Source organism: Vulpes lagopus, chromosome 3 (genome assembly GCF_018345385.1).
Source record: "Vulpes lagopus strain Blue_001 chromosome 3, ASM1834538v1, whole genome shotgun sequence".
Lineage (NCBI taxonomy): Eukaryota > Metazoa > Chordata > Mammalia > Carnivora > Canidae > Vulpes > Vulpes lagopus.
The window spans coordinates 103,429,895-103,450,461 of record NC_054826.1 but is presented as its reverse complement, the minus strand read 5'-3'; the positions used below and the strand labels follow the sequence as shown (position 1 = coordinate 103,450,461).

Sequence of the window (20,567 nt, the reverse complement as noted above, 5' to 3'; positions counted from 1 at the left end):
GGTGGGTGCCTTCATCCCAGAAGCAGTACCGAGTCCGTGTCTGCCTGGGACATCCCCAGTAAGCCCCAGCAAGAGAGTCCTCACTGATCATCTAGTGTTGAGAGTACTTTTGGATCTTGGAGTTAAAATAACCGGACTTATTTTTCTTTTATCCAAGAAGTAGAAAAAGTTACAAGAATATGAATACTGGAATCTCGGCACATCACGACACTAAACACAAAGTCTTTTGAGACCACATCTCTACAAATGGGAAAGTATTTTGGGGAAAACGGTTCACGCATCCTTCTACATAAACAGTGTAACCATGAAGAAAGATCTTATTTTGAGGAAGTTTATTGTTACATTTTGCAATAATAGATGAGGCACGACTAGCTCCTGCTTCTCCAACAACTCAATAAAAAAGACAAATAATCAAGGATAACAGTGAAATTAAAATTAAAAAATACAAAAGCCGAAAGTTTTGGAGACAAAAACAACTACAGTCTATGTGTGGGAAAGCTGTGAATGGTTTTAGTTGAGCCTTGCAAATAGTTTTCTTTCCCCATCCCAAAGAAGCCCGGGGCTCTGAGCTGGGGCCTTTACAGACCTTCCCCCCTGCCCGGTCCGGGAAGCCGGTTGTGGACCCAGATCGTGCCAGCCCCGCTCTCTGGGCAGCTCAGTGCGCAGCCCCAGCCCTTCCCCTGGTGTGCTCCCACTCCGTGGGTTAGAGAGGCTGGAGCAGTGTGGACGCAGCCAGCTGAGCAGCCAGCTAAGCCTGGCCCAAGATGCCCCGAGCAGCATGGCCAGCGGCCTGGGCCTGGGTGGTAGCGCTCCCGCTGGCAAGCAGCAGCTTGAGGCCCTGGCCATGACTCGCAAGAAGGGCCACCACCTCATGCAGCAGGCTGTGGGCCCCTGCAGCCGCGAGAAAGGACCCCAGACTGCCCCCAGGGAGCCCGCCAGGGGTGCTCCTTTTTCTTTAAGCCATGGTCATCGGCACTGACCCTGGGTCACATCCTCTGGTTTATGAGGAGCCCCAGGAAGCAGTACAAAAACAGCAACGTTTTTTTCCCAGCCAAGAAAACCAAAACCCCAACAAACATGGACACAAAGCCTTGAGCACCAAGAGCGAAAGAGAATTTCATGTTGTCTCCTCATTAGGAACACTGATAACAAGATGACTCAGGGGCAGGCTGTGCTCCCTTCCCTTGTGGGTCAGCATCTGCCACAAGATGAATGTTTATCTTGCTCGCCGGAAAGGAGCCAGGAGGAAGACGTGGAAGGGACACAGGATCGGGACAGGGTGGCCTTGGGACACGCGTTACTCGGCCACAGTCACGCTCTGAGGCTGGCTGGAGGAAGCTTTTTTTTTTTGGTTCTCTTTTAAATGCTGGGGGAAATTCCACCACATGGGATAGACCTTCCTAGGAGACGAATGCACAGCGGGGCCAGCTTAGGATGCAGTGTATCTGACAGCCGGGGAGACCCCGCATGAGGGTAAGTGGGCAAGTGCACGGAAGGGAGACTCGTCTGCCCACGTCCACACCCACAGGCTTGGGCAGCTTCTCCCGGACAACAGATGTGTTGGGTAGTGTTTGCCTGTGATGCGTGTGCATTAATGGAAGCAAGAGACCCTGGGAAGAATCAAGACTTGGAGCAGAGCCGAGAGCAGGGACCGGCTGTCCAAAGGCATCGGGGTGGTGGCAGTGTACAGAAGCTCTGAGAGTCTGGGCTTTCTGAAAGTCAGCTGTGGCATTCACCAAGGCTCTACTAGGAATCCTGCCAGTTTTCAGAAGCCCCGAGAGGAAGAGGAAGCACTCTGCTACCTTCCAAAAGAAGGGAGTGCGGATGCAGCCAAGTGTAGGTGTCGGAAGAGGATGTACAGGACACAGCAGCCACCCGAAGGCTGGTGGGGAGGGAGGGCAGGTGCGTGTAACAGGCACCGAGTGCACCCACTGCCAGTGTGCTGGCTGTAGGGCATTAAGGCAAACCCACTCCCATTCCCACCCTCTAAAGCTAGGGGCCCCTGGCCTCAGCCAGTGTGCCTGGACCAGGGTCTCTCAAGAAATTGGCACTAGGGTTTTACAAGGCAACGTGCTCGCTTTGGGGGTGGTGCGGAGACACCTGACCTCCCGCAAACCACCGTTAGGCTAAGCTCTCAGGTTCATCTGTCTCAATGGAAGACTCGCAAGTTAAGAGGAAAAAGCCATCTGCAAGGCCCGCTGGTTTGTGTTGTCATTACAGAGTGCGTGTGTGTGTGCACATCTGCCACACGCACATGATCCTCGATTAAACTGTGTCAGAGAAGGAATACAGTTCTGTAAAGAGAGAGAAGGCTGTGCTACTAGGTATTATGAATTAATACCAAAGTGACCCCTTGGATTCTCAGTAGTTTGACTACGCCCCGGGTTCAGTAGCTCACATCCAGGTGTCCATGTCCCCGGGCCTGGAGCGTGGCGGTGTGGCCGGCGCGGCGGTACCCCTGAGCTGGGCGCGGGGGGCACGGATCCGAGAAGCCCACTCCAGGCCCAAGAGGTCTAAGCAGCAGCCACTGAGGCTGCTATGGGCAACAGTGAGGGGCGCCCTCTCTCACTGCAGCATGATGTCCTTCAGATTCTCCTGCAGGATGGTGTCCTTCACAGCATGAAACACGAAGCGGATGTTCTCCGTGTCGATGGCGGTGGTGAAATGGTGGAACAGTGGCTTGCTGCGATTCCGTCTCTTGCGGTCGAAACACTGGACCAAGTAGCGCTGGACGTCCTCCAGCCTGTGGGGGTCACCTTTGAAGTCTGGGAAGTGCTTCTTGATGCTGACGGTCTTGACCTTCTCCACCAGGAGGTCCATCTTGTTGAGGAACAGGATGATGGACACGTTGAAGAACAGCTTGTTGTTGACGATCGTCTCAAAGATGTTCATGGACTCTACCAGCCGGTTGGTGCGCCTGTCCTCCATGAGCACCTGGTCGTACTCACTGGAGGACACCATGAACAGGATCGATGTGATTCCGTCGAAGCATTGGAACCACTTCTGGCGTTGGGACCTCTGGCCACCCACGTCCACCATCTTAAAGGGGATTTTTTTAATAACGAAGTCATGTTCCACAATGCCCTTGGTGGCTTTCCGCGCCAGCAGGATGTCCTGCTTACTAGGAAAGTAATTCTGTAAAATATGGAAGAAGGGAAGAATTTAAATTTAGCAGGTGAAGAAGAACACGGGAAAATAAGGATCAAGAGTCTGATGGACTTGCCTGAGAAGTTAAACCAAACACCAAAAGCAAATTTCACTTGTAAAATCAGACGCTGGCTGCGGGATGGGAAGTGAAGGTACGAAGCAGCTTGTTTCAAATGAGCAGAGGCTTGCCGGGCAGAGGCCAGTTGTTGGAATCCCCACCATCAGCCCCAGCCAGAAACCTCACTCATGTTCGTATCCACAGGAGGCTGACCACTGGTTCTGTTTCTGCCCACAGCCCCCTTTTACTTTTCTGACTTCCAGGCGTATGCGCTCCTGAACCCTACTGTGAACTAATTTAATCGAGGTTTTGCGATGCTGGTTAGATTAAGTCTGCAGTATACTTAATATGCCATCCTTGGGAGTCTTCAGCAACCGTGGTGCTGCCCGGCTAAAACCTCCATGACTGCTGGGCACAAGCACTCAGGCAGTGGCCCTGCCAGGAACCAAATAGGGATGACAAGGCCCCTCCAGAGGGGTGCAGGGGACAGCGAAACAATAGCGATCTGCGTGAGAGGCCCCCATGCAAGAGTAATGATCCAGCTACTTCAACAAATAAATGGAAAAGAAGGCAAGACAGACGAGAGAGAGACCTACGGACTATCCCACATTTGAATAGTGTGGCCCAGTGGTGAAGGATGAATTCCAACCACACACTCAGGAAAACATGAGTGAGACCCCCAGGCAGACCCCCAAATGAGCTGGATGTGGGTTGATATCAGGGAATGTTGCCGATCTTTTTTTTTTTTTTAAGGTTTTTATTTATTTATTCATGACAGAGAGAGAGAGGCAGAGACACAGGCAGAGGGAGAAGTCCCCGACGTGGGACTCGATGTGGAGACCTGGGATCACGCCCTGAGTCAAAGGCAGATGCTCACCCGCTGAGCCACCCAGGTGTCCCAATGTTGCCAATACCTTAGGAGCTACGACAGCATCATGGTCAGGACTCTGGAGCCCCATCTTTGGTGAAATCCCTCACCTGAGTTTGTTCTTGTGCTTGTCTGGGTTTCCCGGAACAAGAAGTTCCAGGAAATCCTCTGTTCACTAAAGAGTCCCTGTGTCCTCTGTGGTAGTCAGGGCAGGAATGTGAGGAGGAGGCCATGGCCATGCTGCACCTTGACACAGAGTCTGGAGTGGACAGGGACGGTGTGCACGCTCACGTCACAGGGGCTGCTCTGACCTCCACGCATGCGCTCCTTAACCCTGGCTCACGGTTCTCGGGGTGGAGTCTGTACTCACCAGCTGGCCGATCCGGTCCAAGTTATCCAGAAAGTACTTCACCGATTCACCCTGTCACAGAGGAAAAATATGCACGACTCAGTCTTGGTGGAGAACCCTGATCTGGCCACCAGCAGATCATAATAGAATCATATGAGTGGTATTTCACATCTGTATAAACGGGAAGGCAAAGGGACCACGAGCATCAGGAATTGTTAAAACTTAAAAACACAGTTGAGAGAATTTTTAAATGCAGTTTCTTTAGCTGTGGCCCCAAGATTCAAACTCAGACTGTTTTCAAAGCACCCCTGCATGACTCAGGTGACGGGCAGGGAGCTGGCCCCGCTGACCGGGCTGGCTGGCTCCAGAGCTGGAACGTTACACTGGGAGCCTCTGAGCAGTCCTGCTTGGACAGACGTGGCCGTGGGCTCCGCAGACGTGGTCTCTAAGGAGGGCGAATCTTCAAGAATAGGCATGTGACAAACACCTTCCAGTTTTTGGATGTGGGCCTAACATTCCACCGTTACTGCCCACATTCCTAAGACCTGATTGGTAGGTAGCCTAGAATCAGGAGAAGCTTCAGTTGGGATTCTTTTTTTTTTTTTTTAAGATTTTATTTATTTATTCATGAGAGACACACAGAGAGAGGCAGAGACACAGGCAGAGGGAGAAGCAGGCTCCATGCAGGGAGCCCAATGTGGGACTCGATCCCGGGACCCCAGGATCACACCCTGGGCCAAAGGCAGACGCTCACTCAACTGCTGAGCCACCTGGGGATCCGGATTCAGTCAGGATTCTTGAGGCAGGAAAGCCAATTCTTCACCCCCCGGACATTCTCTGCACCGAATGTTGATACAAGGCAGTTCTCCAGCCCTTTGAGAAGCGTCTGGAGGGCGTTGAAACGCTCATGGGAGTGTGCTGAACAGAGGGTAAGCGCACGGGTGTGGCGGTCTTCCCTCCAGAAGCAGAACGCAATTTACCAGGACGCGCTGGGCCGTATGCGCTCCGTTACACAGCCCCGGGGACAGTCCCCTCGGACAAGCCCACATCCGGGGCAGGTGCCCGATGTGAGCCCTCCCCCAGGGGGTCTCCTACTCCAGGCCCAAAGGAAGAAACTAAGGAGGCAACTTCCTTCAGCGGAATCAGCCTTCCGTGTTACGATGATAGCTTCTGGAGGACTTAGAAGAGAGCATTTTTTTTCCAGTTTTATTTTTATTTTTTTATTTATGATAGTCACAGAGAGAGAGAGAGAGAGAGAGAGAGAGAGGCAGAGACATAGGCAGAGGGAGAAGCAGGCTTCGTGCCAGGAGCCCGATGTGGGATTCGATCCCGGGCCTCCAGGATCGCGCCCTGGGCCAAAGGCAGGCGCCAAACCACTGCGCCACCCAGGGATCCCAGAAGAGAGCATTTTTAAGGGCGACAGAGGCATTCCACACATTCTAGCACAGAGGAGGGTGAGTTTTCCTCTGGAACATCAGGGTGCGCTGGGTGTGCAGCCTGCCTTCTGCCCTGGGGACATCCAGGTGGGAGAGGTGGCACCCCAGTCTCTGCCACTCCGCCCCCTCTGACACCAGCCTGGGTGTGGGGATAGCCATCTCTGCAGACAGTGAACCCACCTGACCCACCTGATTTGGGACTGCTCCTCCCCCATAACCCTGTCTCTCACCAACCCCCCGCTGCCTCCCACTCGGGGGCTCTGCGGGTGAAGGAGAGCCTATGAAGACTCCAGCAGGATCTGCCTGCCTGCCACCGTGTCCATGCACCGGAGGCCAGTTGGTGGTGGCCAGGTGGCAGCCCGGGCCGCTCTGGGCCACTCTGAGGCACACGGTGGTGGTACAAGGTAAAAAGAAACTGGAAAATGCTCCCCGACCAGGGGTCTCGGTTTGGCTGGGCATCAAGTCACGGCAAGGCAGATGCCCCAGCCAATGTTCTGTCCCCAAGGCATGACAACTGTCCTGGGGAGACACTGAGACATGAGTGCTTACCCCAATGGCACAGATGTGAAAGGGAAAGTACCCCTAGAGAATATAATAAGGATGAACTAAGTATAAGGTATGAAAAAGCAAGTCTGAATGGAAATACCCCCAGTGAGCCTGAAGTCAGGGTCACCCCAGCTGTGCTCTGAACACCACCATCCTTTCACTCCTTCAAAGCTACAAGGTTTATCTAAGACTCTCTGCCACTCCACACGACCGGTGGCCTGCGTGCTCTCTGAGCAGGGGGCGGTGGACGAGGAGGGTATGGTACCCAGTTTCATGCCAGGCCTGCCTCTTCTTCTGGGCGCTCTCAGGTCCATGTGAGGGCTGCTTTGGAGCTGTCCATCCACAGAGCTCTCCATCATGGGGAGAAAGGGGAGGAGGGAAGAGAATCAGCGTGTTCAAACCAGCAAGGAGTCGCTGAGCTCCATGCTCTGTGGCTCCACCAGGCTGAGTGGGAACCACAGTCTGGACACTGGTTTAACCGCCAGGGACTGAAGTGTGCACCATCGGATTCCACACACAGCCTAGGGAACAATCATTTGCATGGGCTTCAAGGTTCCCAGAGCACCCACTCATTAAAACATCCATTCTGATAGATTTCCAACACTAGGGGGATGGAGTCATGTCTTTGGAGAGATGGCAAGGGGCCGGAGCTGATGTGCCACCGTGGAATTAACCACTTGGCACCTGCTACAGACAGACTGTGCTCCCACCCTCCCATCACGTGCTGAAACCCAGCCCCCAGTGCCATGGCATTGGGCAGTGGGGCCCCGTGAATGGGGTCAGTGCCCTTGTAAAAGAGACCTGGAGCACTGGCTCCTGCCGCTTGTCTCATGAGGACACAGTGAGAAGACACTGTTCGTGAACCAGGAGCCGGACTGAATCTGTGGGCACCCTGACCTCCGGCTTTCCAACTTCCAGAACATTTCTCACAACCGCAGGCTAGGTATGTCTGTCAGCAGCCTAAATGGATCAAGATGGCACCTTTACAAAAAGAGTCTCATGTGTGACAGAACAGTCCCAGGGTCCTCTTGACGCCACTGCAGTCATGTGGTCTGATGAGAAAGAGTACACGAGAAATGGGCATTTTATAACACTCCTTGATCTGAAAATCTAAGTCACTTTTATTTTTATTTTTTTTTTTAAAGATTTTATCGATCTATTCATGAGACACACACAGAGAGAGGCAGAAACATAGGCAGAGGGAGAAGCAGGCTCCACGCACGGAGCCCGATGCGGGACTTGATCCTGGGTCTCTAGGATCAGGCCCTGGGCCAGAGGCAGATGCTCAACCACTGAGCCACCCAGGTGTCCCTAAGTCACTTTAATAACACCAATGGATTCACGGAGTAGACAAGGCACAGATCTGCAAAGTTGTGCTCAGAGGCCACCAGGCACATGCTTGACATCACACTGTCTCTCTGACCCAACTCCTAGCAAGATATGCATTTTTATTACCAGCAGCTGGACGTGTCTGGGGGGGGGTGCTGGTGATGGAGAAGGGGGGGCGGGCAGTTTCAAGCAGCAGTGGGTCTTTTTGGAGTACTTGCAGCTGTGTCACAGAGTGGCAAATGTGGCTGGAAGACATCACACCCACAGAGAATGAGGCTCATGGCAAGTGAACTCTATTCCTCACAACATCTTCCCTGGGAGCACCCATTACCCACCCCTGCCTCGGATGAATCACACGTAGTGGGCTTGCTGCTGCTTTGAAATTTCCGTCACCAAATCACCAGACATACCCCACCCCGTCCCTGCATCACGAACCAGCCCCGTTGGTGGACATGGGCTGACCATGTGCTCCTCATTCAGCTAATTCAAGACCGCCACAGAACAGACTGGGTTCTTTCAACAGTGCACAAGACCAAGCAGTCAAGATCAATGCTGCAGGTGGACTGGTCACACCTGCCTCCCTGCCAGCGGTGTGCCCCCATTCTCCTGCATCCTTGTTCAGTTGCTGGTATGTCCTGCCAGTGGCTCAGGTGGACGGGTGTTAGTGAGGTGAGTGCATGAGAAGCACCTGCTGGGTAAGAACCACTGACAAAGCTGGTGTGCAGGTGGGGTCGGAGGCCATCAAGGGACGGTGGCTCCAAGGATCTCCACCTGGGGCTGTGCTTTTCAGTTTGAAATCCTATCTGCGTGCACAGGAGCATTCTTATAGTTCCTGGACCTAGGGACACTGATTTTTATAATTTAAAATCTTAAAAATCTTAAAATCTTAAAAAAGATTTTAAATTTATTTATTCATGAGAGACACACACATACACACAGAGAGAGAGAAAGAGAGAGAGAGGCAGAAACACAGGCAGAGGGAGAAGCAGGCTCCATACAGGGAGCCTGACGTGGGACTCGATCCCAGGTCTCCAGGATTACACCCTGAGCTGAAAGCAGAAGCTTAACTACTGAGCCACCCAGGCGTCCCTGATTTTTATATTTTAAAATGCCGTCAGTTGTGCTGGGATGGAGACACAGGGGCTGGTCAATGGTGAGCTAGAGGACTTGGAAGTTTACTCGTTTAAACATAACAAATTACAAATACAAATTTTAAGGGGATCCCTGGGTGGCGCAGTGGTTTGGCGCCTGCCTTTGGCCCAGGGCACGATCCTGGAGACCCGGGATCGAATCCCACATCAGGCTCCCGGTGCATGGAGCCTGCTTCTCCCTCTGCCTATGTCTCTGCCTCTCTCTCTCTCTCTGTGACTATCATAAATAAATAAAAATTAAAAAAAAAAACAAATACAAATTTTAAAACTGCTATATATAAAAAACGACAACAAAGTATTCCAAAGGTCAAATTTTCATTTTCATTACTTACTATCAAATTTAGGACTTAACTTCAGCTTAATGGAGATGATAACCAAACAACATGTTTGAATAGAGAACTACCAATACTTAAAAAAAAAAAAGATCTAATCCCCAAGAGGAGAAACCCTCATTGTGAATTCAGGCTTTGCCAATACCTAGGACATTTCACTGGGGTTTTGGGAGAATAAATGATATCAAAGCTCTGAGAGTGTTCTGGAAAAAGATAAAGCACCATATTAATACACATCATAGAAACAGAGATCCTCAAATTTTAATCTGGTGCCTATAAATCTTCTGTTGCTAATTTATAACCCTAAAATATCAGGGACAAGGTTCAGTGTAGCACCTCTACCATATCAAAAGCCCCAAATGGGGACACCTGGGTGGCTCAGTGGTTTACCATCTGTCTTTGGCCCAGGGTATGATCCTGGGGTCCCGGGATCAAGTCCCACATTGAACTTCTGCAGGGAGCCCACTTCTCCCTCTGCCTGTGTCTGCCTTTCTCTCCCTGTGTCTTTCATGGATAAGTAAATAAAATCTTAAAAAAAAAAAAAAAGCCCCAGATGAACCCAACTGTCCACAGACAGAAGGAAGGCTGGATGGACCAAGCCCGTTATCTTCACGCAGCTGTGTCACATGCAGCTGTGGGGAGTGCATGGCTGACACATGGCCATGTGAGAAAAGGCAGGTGCAAAATAGGAAGGCTCCTTGTGTGTAATTGGAATGGTGGGGAAATGAAGACAGTTACTATTTGCTTATATTTAAGAAAGGAGACAGAAAGATAAATCAGCAAGATAGAAATGATGCAGGATAGGGGAAGGGAAAACAGGGCAGGAGGCACAAGGGCAGAAGCTAGATGTCTCTGAATGGATTTTGACTTTGGAACCATGTAGGTATCTTGCATAATTAAAAACAAAATTTAGGGATCCCTCGGTGGCGCAGCGGTTTGGCGCCTGCCTTTGGCCCAGGGCGCGATCCTGGAGAACCGGGATCGAATCCCACGTCGGGCTCCCGGTGCATGGAGCCTGCTTCTCCCTCTGCCTGTGTCTCTGCCTCTCTCACTGTGTGCCTATCATAAATAAATAAAAAATTAAAAAAAAAAAAACAAAAAAAACACACAAAATTTATTTAAAATATCAACCCCTCAAAATGGAAACCAAACTACAACCAATGAACCTGCCAGTGTGTCAAGGGTGGGTAGAGCTTTGGGACTTCTGCCCCAGAATATGCAAGTGCGGAGGAAGCTGGCCCAAGCCTTGCTCACAAGGACCGCCTTGCTATACAGGTGTACCCATGCTTGTGAAATCCCCATATCCCACCTCTGAGTCCCTCACCCCAGTTCCCAGGGACAGCTGCCTCTTCCCATCCATGACTAAGACCTCAGGGAGGGCAGCCTCGGTGGCTCAGCAGTTCAGTGCCACCTTCAGCCCGGGTCATGATCCTGGAGACCTGGGATCGAGTCCTGCATTGGGCTCCCTGCATGGAGCTTGCTTCTCCCTCTGCCTGTGTCTCTGCCTCTCTCTCTCATGAATAAATAAAATCTTATAAAAAAAAAAAAAGAAAAAAGACCTCAGGGAAAGGTCCAGAGTGGGCACTCTAGAGTGCCAAGTCCCCTCTCATCTAGAATTTTTCTTTTTCTTCAACGGAGGTAAAATTCACATAACAAAAAAATTAACCATTTTAAAGTATATATAGGGGTGTCTGGCTAGCTCAGTCAGCAGAGTATGAGACCCTTGATCTTGGGGTTGTGGTTCGAGCCCCCAATGGGTGTAGAGATTAAATCAATAAAATATAAAAAAAATAAAATCTTAAAGTATATAACACAGTGGCATGTAGTGTATTACAGGGATGTGCAACCATCAGCTTTACCTTGTTTGAAAACTGTTCACCCTGCTGTCACCCCCAAAGGCAATTATGCGCCCACAGCTTTCCGGTTCCCTGGGTTTGCCTGTATCTTGCATATTTCATATAAATGGTCTGGCTTAGTCCACTTGGCATCATGCTGTCAAGGTTCACCCATGTCGTGGCAGATGTGAGGGCTCTATTTCTTTCTATAGCTGAGTAATATCCCAATGCATGGACGCACCATACAGTGTTTATTCATTTGTCAGTGGATGGGCTTCTGGACTGCCTCCAGCATTGGGCTACTGTTAGGAATATTCATGCAAAAGTTTTCATTTGAACACCTGTTTTCAATCCTTTTGGGCATATAATACACCTAGTAGTGGAATTTCTGGGTCATATGGCAATTCTATATTTAATTTTCTGAGAAACCACCACATTGTGTTCCATGGTAACTACACCCATGTGCATCTACATCAGCAGAGATGAGAAGGTTTCCCGTCCCACTGGCACTTGTAAACCCCTATGTGTTTAACTGTAGCCACACTAGTGGGTGTGAAGTGGCATCTCACTGGCATCTTGTCTGGGTTTTAAGGTGCTGCTGTCTGTACATCATGAACTTGTGGGTATAGGAATAGCCGTTAGGCTCATTCCTGAGACACTTCTGCAAGTTTAGTGGTACAAATTCCAATTTCAGCCCTTAATAATCACAGATTAAGATTCTTCAATTGTATCACAGAGACTACCACAGAAAAATGAGCTAGAAAGAAATTCCAGAGCATGATTTTAGACATTTTTCTCCTCCAGATAATCAAGCACCTACATCATAGGGGGAGGGGAGCATGGGTGGGGTGGGTAGGGAGAGGGCTCAGCCAGTTCCTAAAGGTATCCACCACAGGATCCCCCCTTCCTGGTCCCACACGTAAAGAACTTAAAAGTTGTCACTCCAGTCCTCACAAGACAAAAGCTGAAGAAGTTGAAAACCAACAACCCTTCTTAGATCCATCTTTGATTTGATGTTACAGGGCCAACCACTGCCCCCACCTGGGAGAAGCAGGTGAATACAGTGACTTACAGTTTACTGGGGACAGAAGACGTGGCTGGAGCCAGCAATGGATGCATTATGCCGGACATTCACCAGAAAATGACAATGCCCACAAAAAGGCAAAAATCATAGCCTGAAGAGATGAAGCAAGCATCAGAGCCAGACTCAGATATGGCAGAGGTTTTGGAATTAACAGATTGGTAATTTAAAATAATATGATTCATATGCTAAGGGTTCTAGTGCAGAAAGTGCACAACACGCAAGAACAGATGGGAAATGTAAGCAAGGAGAGGGAAACTCCATGTGTCACATGGAAATAATACTAGAAACCAAGAAAAAAAAATCACAAAGTACGTCAGAAAATATTTGGGAGGCTCCTGGGTGGCTCAGTCAGTTAAATGTCTACTTGGATTCAGGTCATGATCTCAGAATCCTGGGATTGAGCCCCGAATCCAGCTCTGTGCTCAGTGGGGAGTCTGCTTGATTCTCTCTCCTTCTACCTCAGCCCCTCCCCCAGCCCCTGTCCGCTCTCTCTCTCTCAAATAAATAAATAAAATCTTAAAAAAATTTTTTTTCAGATGTGTTAATTAGGGAGAAATCTGTACTTCTAAATGTTTATATTAGTGATGTATGGAAGTGCTGAATCACAACACTGTACATCTGAAACTAAATAACACTGTATGTTAACTATACTGCAATTAAAATTTAAAAATAAATGTTTATATTAGAAAAGAAAAATAATCCAAAATCATTGACTTAAGTTTCTTTCTCAAAGAGCTTAAAAAGAAAGAGCAAAGAAAACCCAAGGTGAGTAGAAGGAAGGAAATAATAAAGACCACATATCACTGAAATAGGAAATGGACACATAATGAAAAAAATTAATGAGGCCAAACGTTAGTTCTTCAAAAAGGCCAACGAAATGTATAATGTCTTAGCCCCGTCAGTAAGAACAAGGGGAATCACGAGCATCAGCAATGAAACAGGAGTTACACTATAGACCCTAAAGACATTACAGAGATATTAAGAGAACATTATGAACAACTTCATGCTAACAAACTGGACTTCTTAGATGAAATGGACAAAATGCCTTAAAAATTTTTATTTGCTAACAGTGAAAATCTGACTAGAACTATATTTACTTTAAAAAACCCTGAATTTGTTAAAAAACAAAGCTGAATTTGTTATAAAAAATGTTCCCCAAAAGAAAAACCTAAGCCCAATGGTTTCATTGGTGAATTCTATCAAACACTCAAAAAAAGAAGTAACACTAATCTTATATAAACTTTTAAAGAAAACCAAAGAGGAAGAACACTTACTCATGCCTTTTATGAGGCCAGCAAAAACCTTTTTTTTTTTTTTAAGACTTTATTTATTCATGAGACACACAGAGAGAGGCAGAGACATAGGCAGAGGCAGAAGCAGGCTTCTCACAGGGAGCCCGATGAGGGACTTGATCTCAGGACCCCGGGATCACGCCCTGAGCCAAAGGCAGACACTCAACCACTGAGCCACCCAGGTGCCCCCCACCAGGCACAACCCTTGATACCAGAACTGACAAGCATTACCAAAAAAGCAAAACTACAGACCAAAGTCTTCTTGTATAGACACAGTATTCTTCACAAAACATCAGCAAGTTGTGGTATTGTGATTTATGATAAGAAATGTATATTTGGTCTTCGTCTCCTGGCAGGCAGGGCTCCTAAAAGCCATGGGATTTTCCTAAGTGATAAAGAGATAAAAGTATCTTTTGTAATTCATAACAAGCTTCTTTCAACCTCACCTGAGTTTATATTAATGAGGTGATTTTTGGAAAGCTCCTACAGTTAGGGGCTGGTCCCCAGAGGAACAAACCATGATTAGAAGGTTGGAACTTTCAGCTTCACCCCTGACCACCAGGGAAATGGCAGGGGCTGGAGGTTGAATCAATTGCCAAATAGCCAATGATTAATCAATCATGCCTATGTAACGAAGCCTCCTATAAACATCCCCAAACTACAGGGTTTAGAGAGCTTCTAGATTGTTCAACAAAAATGTATCCCTTTTTGGGAGGGCAGTGTACCCCAATTCCAGAGACAAAAGCCTCTGTGCTTGGGACCCTTCAGGAATGGCACTACCCTATGCATCTCTTATAATTATTTTTTTGATTTTTTAAATTTATTTTTAAAAGATTTTATTTATCTATTGATGAGAGACACACAGAGAGAGGCAGAGATATAGGCAGAGGGAGAAACAGGCTCCCTGCAAGGAGCCCGATGTGAGATTTGATCCCAGATCCCGGGATCACACCCTGAGCCAAAAGCAGATGCTCAACTGCTGAACCACCCAGGTGTCCCGCCCTATGTATCTCTTTGGCTATTCGTTTAGATCTTTTTTTTTTTTAATATCTTATTTATTTATTTGACAGAGAGAGAGAGAGTGTGTGTGTGAATGCACAAAAACAGAGGGAGAATAAGCAGGCTCCCTGGTGAGCAGGAAGCCCAATGTGGGGCTCAATCCCAGGACCCTGAGACCACAATCTGAGCTGAAGGCAGAAGCTTAACCAACTGAGCCACCCAGGCACCCCCATTTGTATTCTTTAGTAGCCTTTGTAATAAACCGGTAATCTAGTAAGTAAACTGTCTTCTTGAGTTCTGTGAACCACTCGAACAAATTAATTAAACCCGAGGAGGGAGTTGTAGAAACCTCTGATTTATAGTTCATGTTAGGAGGCCTAGCCAGTACAAGAAAAGCAAAAAATCTAGTAAACAAATGAAGGCGTAAGATCAGAAAGCAAGAACTAAAACTGCAGATTGCATAACTGGTTGCATATAAAATCCTAAGGAATCTATAAAAAAAGTAACAATAGAACCAATAAGTGAGTCTAGCAAATTTACAAGATACAAGGTCAATATACCAAAATCAAGTGTATTTTTAAATATTTGCAATAAACAATTGGAATATAAAATCTGAAGAAAGCAATTCTACTTAACACTAAGAAACATGATATATTTAGGAATAATTTGTTTTGCTACATAGTTTGTATTTTGACATAATTTTGGATACACAGAAAATTGCAAAAATAGTAGAGATCTGTGTACCTATCACCCCATCTCCCTCAAGGATTACATGTTATAGTACAATATCAAAACCAGGGAACTGACATTGGTACAGTGTGTGTGTTCAGTTCTATGCACTTTATCACATCCCTAAATTTGTGTCATTAGTGTCCCCTCCACAACAGGGGGAGAAGTGATCTGTGAACACAAAGATCTGCCCCCAGACATCCCTATAAGTCACCTACCCTCTTTCCTGACATCGCTAATTCCCGGCAGCTGCTAACCTCCCTGCCACTCTATAGTCACAGACGCGTTTTCCATCACATAGTTTCATTTCAGAATGTACCCTGAATGGAATCATACACCAAGTGACCTTTTGAAGTTGTTTTTTTCAGTCAGCAGAATGTCTTGAGGTCCAACCAGTTGTGTGTTATCAATAGTTTGTTCCTTTTTATTGCTGAGTAGTCTCCAATGAAAGAGATGCACCGTGGCTTCTTTGGCAACATTCACCCATCTGGAGACATCCTGGCTGTGGCCATATTTTGGCTAGTACAGATAAAGCTCCCGTCAACATTTGTGTATGGGTTCTGGGTGGACACAGTTTCCACTTCTCTGGGTAAGTGCACGGGAGTGGGCTGGCTGATCACATGGTTCAGTACATATTTAGGATTTTGAAGAAACTCAGAGGCTATATAATCCAGGACGGTTGTGCCATTTTACATTCCTGCTAGCAATGTGGGAGAGACTGGATTTCTCTGCATCCTTCCCACCTTTGGTATGGCTCCCAGTTTTGCTTTTCTAACTTCTAATATGTATCTCAGCATGGTTTTGCATTTCCCCTAATTTGCATTGCCCCAGTGGCTAGTGATGTTGAGCATCATTCCACGTACTTACATGCCACATGCACATCCCTCTTGGGTGAGATCTCTTCATATCTTTTGCTTATTTTCTAGCTGGACTGTTTATTACTTTTGAGTCTCAAGAATTCTTTACGTATCCTAGAGAGGAGTCCTTGGTTAGATCTGGGGTTGGCAAATCTGTCTGTAGCCTTTTAATGGGGTCTTTTTGCAGAGCAAAAGTTTTAATTTTGAGGAAATCAAAATTGACCTTTTTTTCAAAAATGATTTTTTTTCTTTTATGGGTTTTGTATATATTTGGGGTCATATCTAAGAATACTTCATCCAGCCTTAGGTCCCAGAGTTGCTACGATGTTCTCAAAACTTCGTATCTTATGTTTAAATCACTGCTCCAGTTTATGTTGTGCCTAAGGTCATGAGATTTAGTCACAGTTCTTTTCCTTTCTCTTTTGGTCTATGGATATCCAACTGCTCCAGCACCACACTTGAGAGGCTAGCCCTCCTTTATTGGACTGCTTTTGCAACTCTGCCAAAATTGGTTGGGCATACTTGTGTGGTGCTACCTTTGGTTGGTTCCCCTGACCCATGAGCCCCTCTCTCCGCCAAAACCACTGTGGTGATTGCTGCAGCTGCACACAAGGTCTCGACATGAGACACTGATTGTTTGTCGTTAGTCCTTTTTTTAAAAAAATTTTTATTTAAGAGAAAGAGACAGAGATAGAGAGAGAGTAGGAGTGGGGAGGAGAGGGATAAACAGGAGCCCAACATGGGGCTCAATCCCAGGACCCCAGGATCATGACCTGAGCTGAAGGCAGACAAGACATATCACCCACTGAGCCACCCAGGAGCCCCTCATACTCTATTCTTCACTTTCAGAATGGTTTTGGTTATGCTCAAGCCTCTCTGTATAAATTTTGGAATAATAATATTTATATTTATAGAAGGTCTGGGTGAGGTTTTAGTAGGAACAGAAATCTGTATATAAATGTGGGGAGAATGGACACTGTTCCTTTGGTAAGTCCCCTAATCCAGGAGTGTGATTGGTCCTCTCCATCCGTTCAGATCTTCTGACTTCTTTAAGGAATGTCCTGTCACTTTTATTCCTACAAGTCATGTATGCATTTAGCTAAATTTACATAAAAGTATTTTCCCCTTTTGAGCATTTGTTGATGGTATTGGTTATTTTAAACTTCTGTTTCCATGTGCTCATTGCTGGTACACAGAAATAAAGTTCATTTTTTAAATATGTGGAGCTTGTCTCCTGTAACCTTGCTGAACTGACTTAGCTAGTTGACATTTTTTTGGGGGGGGGGATTCCTTGGCACTTTCTGTCACTTGCCAATAGGAACTTTTTGGATTTGTGTGCTTCAGGCTTCCAGGTCTCCTTTCTTACATTTCCTGCCTTACTTTTGGTAAAAGCTACTTTTGGTAGCTAAAAACAGATTTTTTAAAAAAGGGTAAAAACCTCTTCTTTAGAAAGTGTAGAACACAGGCATAAAAAATTTAAGACCTAAGTAACTGGAGAGATGTGCTGTGTTCCTGGATTCCAGAAGCCTGAATATTGTTGAGATGCCAATTCTCCCCAAATTGATCTAAGATTTGGTACAATGCCAGGCAAAATCCCAGCAGGCTTTTTTCTTTTTTTTTTTTTTTTTGGGCAGAAAATGACAAGCTCATTTTAAAAACATATTTTTAAAAAGTGATCTACAATAACTTAATTTTACCAAAGAAAAACGTCTTTACAATGTCTGCTTTCGAGACATCCTATGAAATGGGAGTAAGAGTGGGATTGGTGAAAGAAAAGGCTTACGGACAACTGAGCAAAATGAGAGACTGGTAATAGGACGTCCCAGAGACGCAAGTGGGTTTTGCCAGTTGTCAAGGAACTCAAGTGGGGGAGAGGGACATTTTTCAAAAATATGGTGCTGGAAAAACTGGTGATCTGTATGGGGGGCGGGAGGGAAGGAACACAGACCTTTATCCATATCATTCAGGAGAATTAGCTCAAAATGTGTCACAGACCTAAATGTAAAAACCAAAACTAAAACTGCAGACTTGAAAAAAACACATGACGATCTTTGTGCTCCTGGGTTAGGAAAAGATGTCTATGCTGGCAGACTTTTAAGATGAGCCTCAAGGACTGTGTCCGTGTACAGTCTCCTTCCCTCGAGCCGGGGCAGAGCTCCTGGACTCTTTGAGCAGTACTCTTCGAGTAGCTCCTTGGCTACTTTGAGTAGATCCAGGGAGGAGATCCGAGGTGGGTCTGATCTAATCAGATGAACCTTTCCCAAGAAGCATCAAGCTGTGATAGGAGGAGCCCCATGACAGGGAACCCAGGGTAGCCCCTGGGACTCAGAGTGGTGGCGGTTGACAGCCAGTAGGAAGATGAAATCTCTGCCACACAACTGCAAGGAGATGAGCTCTGCCGATGACAGGGGAGCTAGCTGCAAAGGCCATTAAGGTGAGGCCACAGCCAAAAGGACCCCTTGATCTCAGCCTGGAGAGACCCTGAGAGTGTACCCAGTGAACTCCAGGCACCAGGACTCCTGACCTGCACACACTGAGGGACAGCTCACTGTGTGGTGGCTTCACCTGGCTACACTGCAACACGGCCAGCAGAGACACACGACCCAGAAAGGAAGGGTTAGCTTCACCTGCCAGCCCTCAGCTTCAACAGTGTCTTGGCACTTAGGTACTGAATGCTTGTCAGTGAGTGAAGACACCGCTTTTTTTTTTTTTTAAGATTTTATTTATTTATTCATGAGAGACACACAGAGAGAGAGAGAGAGAGAGAGAGAGAGAGAGAGAGAGAGAGAGGGAGAAGCAGGCTCCATGCAGGGAGCCCTACGTGGGACTTGATCCTGGGTCTCCAGGATCAGGCCCTGGGCCAAATGCAGGCGCTAAACCGCTGAGCCACCCAGGGATCCCGACACAGTTTTTTTCAAAGCAGACTCTCCTAGTGTTGGCTTAGACATTATTTTCTTAGATAACCTGGTGGATTCCTCACTTGTGTTTGCAGTCTAGGCCTTTTCTAGAGAAACTTGCCCCCACACTGGAATGGCAACAAGGAATGACTCCTCCTCCTTATGGAGCTGCCTGATTTACATAAAACAGAAGCTCTCAGATCTAGTGAGTGTCTGAAAGATCTCTTACTTTGCATTAGTCATTAGTTAACTCAGAACAAAAGGGATTAGTCAGAGTCTTGTTTCTTCAGGTTCTTTTTGGAAAGCCCCTGTACTTTTACTGACTTATTCAAGTTAAACAAAGGAAACCCTTCTACCAAACTATCACTATTTACTGTATTAGAAATTAGAACCCGACAGAGTTTAAAAATACAGGAACAGACAAACATGAGTCCTGTTAGCCATCAGAGTGATGACATCATCACATGATGTCATGTGGCTTCTGGAAAAATCCACCATCTACTCTCAAATGAATGACGGTGAAAAAGACACATGATATCTCAGTATTATTCTGAAAGTTGTGTTGATCTTGAGGGGCCCCTGATAGAGTCTCAGGACCCCCAGACCACACTCAGAACCACTGCACTCAGAACGCTCCCAGTGGCAGGATCATCAAAGCCAAAGCTGGAAAAACCCAAAGGGTACCCCAAGTCCAGTAGATAACTAACTGGCAGCATTCTCTAGAGGAGCCCATGAGAATGAGCAAGAGGGAACTATCAGCATATGCATCAACACGATGAATCTCAAAATATTATGGTGAATGAGAAAAAAAAGTCACAGTGAAATACTGGCAGTATTCTTGATTCACATGATGCTTAAAAACTGGGAAAGCTAAACACAATAGTTATAGTAGCTAAATACACATATGATGTTTACTTTGTAAGTGCTGGTGCTGATCTAAGTGCTTTACACTTATTAACTCAATTAACCCTCAAAACTATGCTTGTGGTACGAATTTCTGTTTCCATTTTACAGACGATTAAACTGAGGCACAGAGTGGTTAGAACCAAGCATGTTATAAGGGTTCCTTGTACTGCTTAGAGATACTTTGGTGGTAAAAATACAAATAAGAGGAATGATGGACCCAGATCAGAAGAGCAGTTATGATGCGGCAGTGGCATACTGAACAGTCAGAGCATGCACGGTGGTGGGTGGTAAATTACCACAAGTTTCTTCTTCTGAGCAGCAGGTACAGATATGGGAATTGTTATATTTAAATTGTATATATGTTTTCAGATCCTCTTCTATACTCATGCAGGATATGAGAAATATGTTTTACAATTTTAAAAAAGAAGAGAGGGATGCTTGGGTGGCTCAGCGGTTGAGTGTCTACCTTCAGCTCCGGGCGTGATCCCGGGATCCAGGATCGAGTCCCACATCAGGCTCCTTGCAAAGAACCTGTTTCTCCCTCTGCCTATGTCTCTGCCTCTCTCTCTGTGTCTTTCATGAATAGACACGTAAAATATTTAAAAAAAAGAAGAAGAAAGAAGAAGAAAGAAGAAGGAAGAAGGAAGAAGAAAGAAGAAGGAAGAAGGAAGAAGAAAGAAGAAGAAAGAAGAAAGAAGAAAGAAGAAGAAGAAGAAGAAGAAGAAGAAGAAGAAGAAGAAGAAGAAGAAAGA

General features: G+C 46.7%; 1 protein-coding gene across 1 annotated transcript in view; it reads right to left on the bottom strand.

The window, feature by feature from the left end:
* Positions 1-317: 317 nt before the first annotated feature.
* The window catches only part of GNA12 (G protein subunit alpha 12), a 114,208-nt gene continuing 93,958 nt past the window's right edge, over positions 318-20,567 (bottom strand). The window contains exons 3-4 of the mRNA XM_041748651.1: positions 4,444-4,494; positions 318-3,135 (exon numbers count right to left, since the gene is read on the bottom strand). Of these exons, the coding sequence (XP_041604585.1) occupies positions 2,566-3,135; positions 4,444-4,494 (621 nt within the window). The 3' untranslated portion in view covers positions 318-2,565. The remainder of the gene's footprint in view (positions 3,136-4,443; positions 4,495-20,567) is intronic.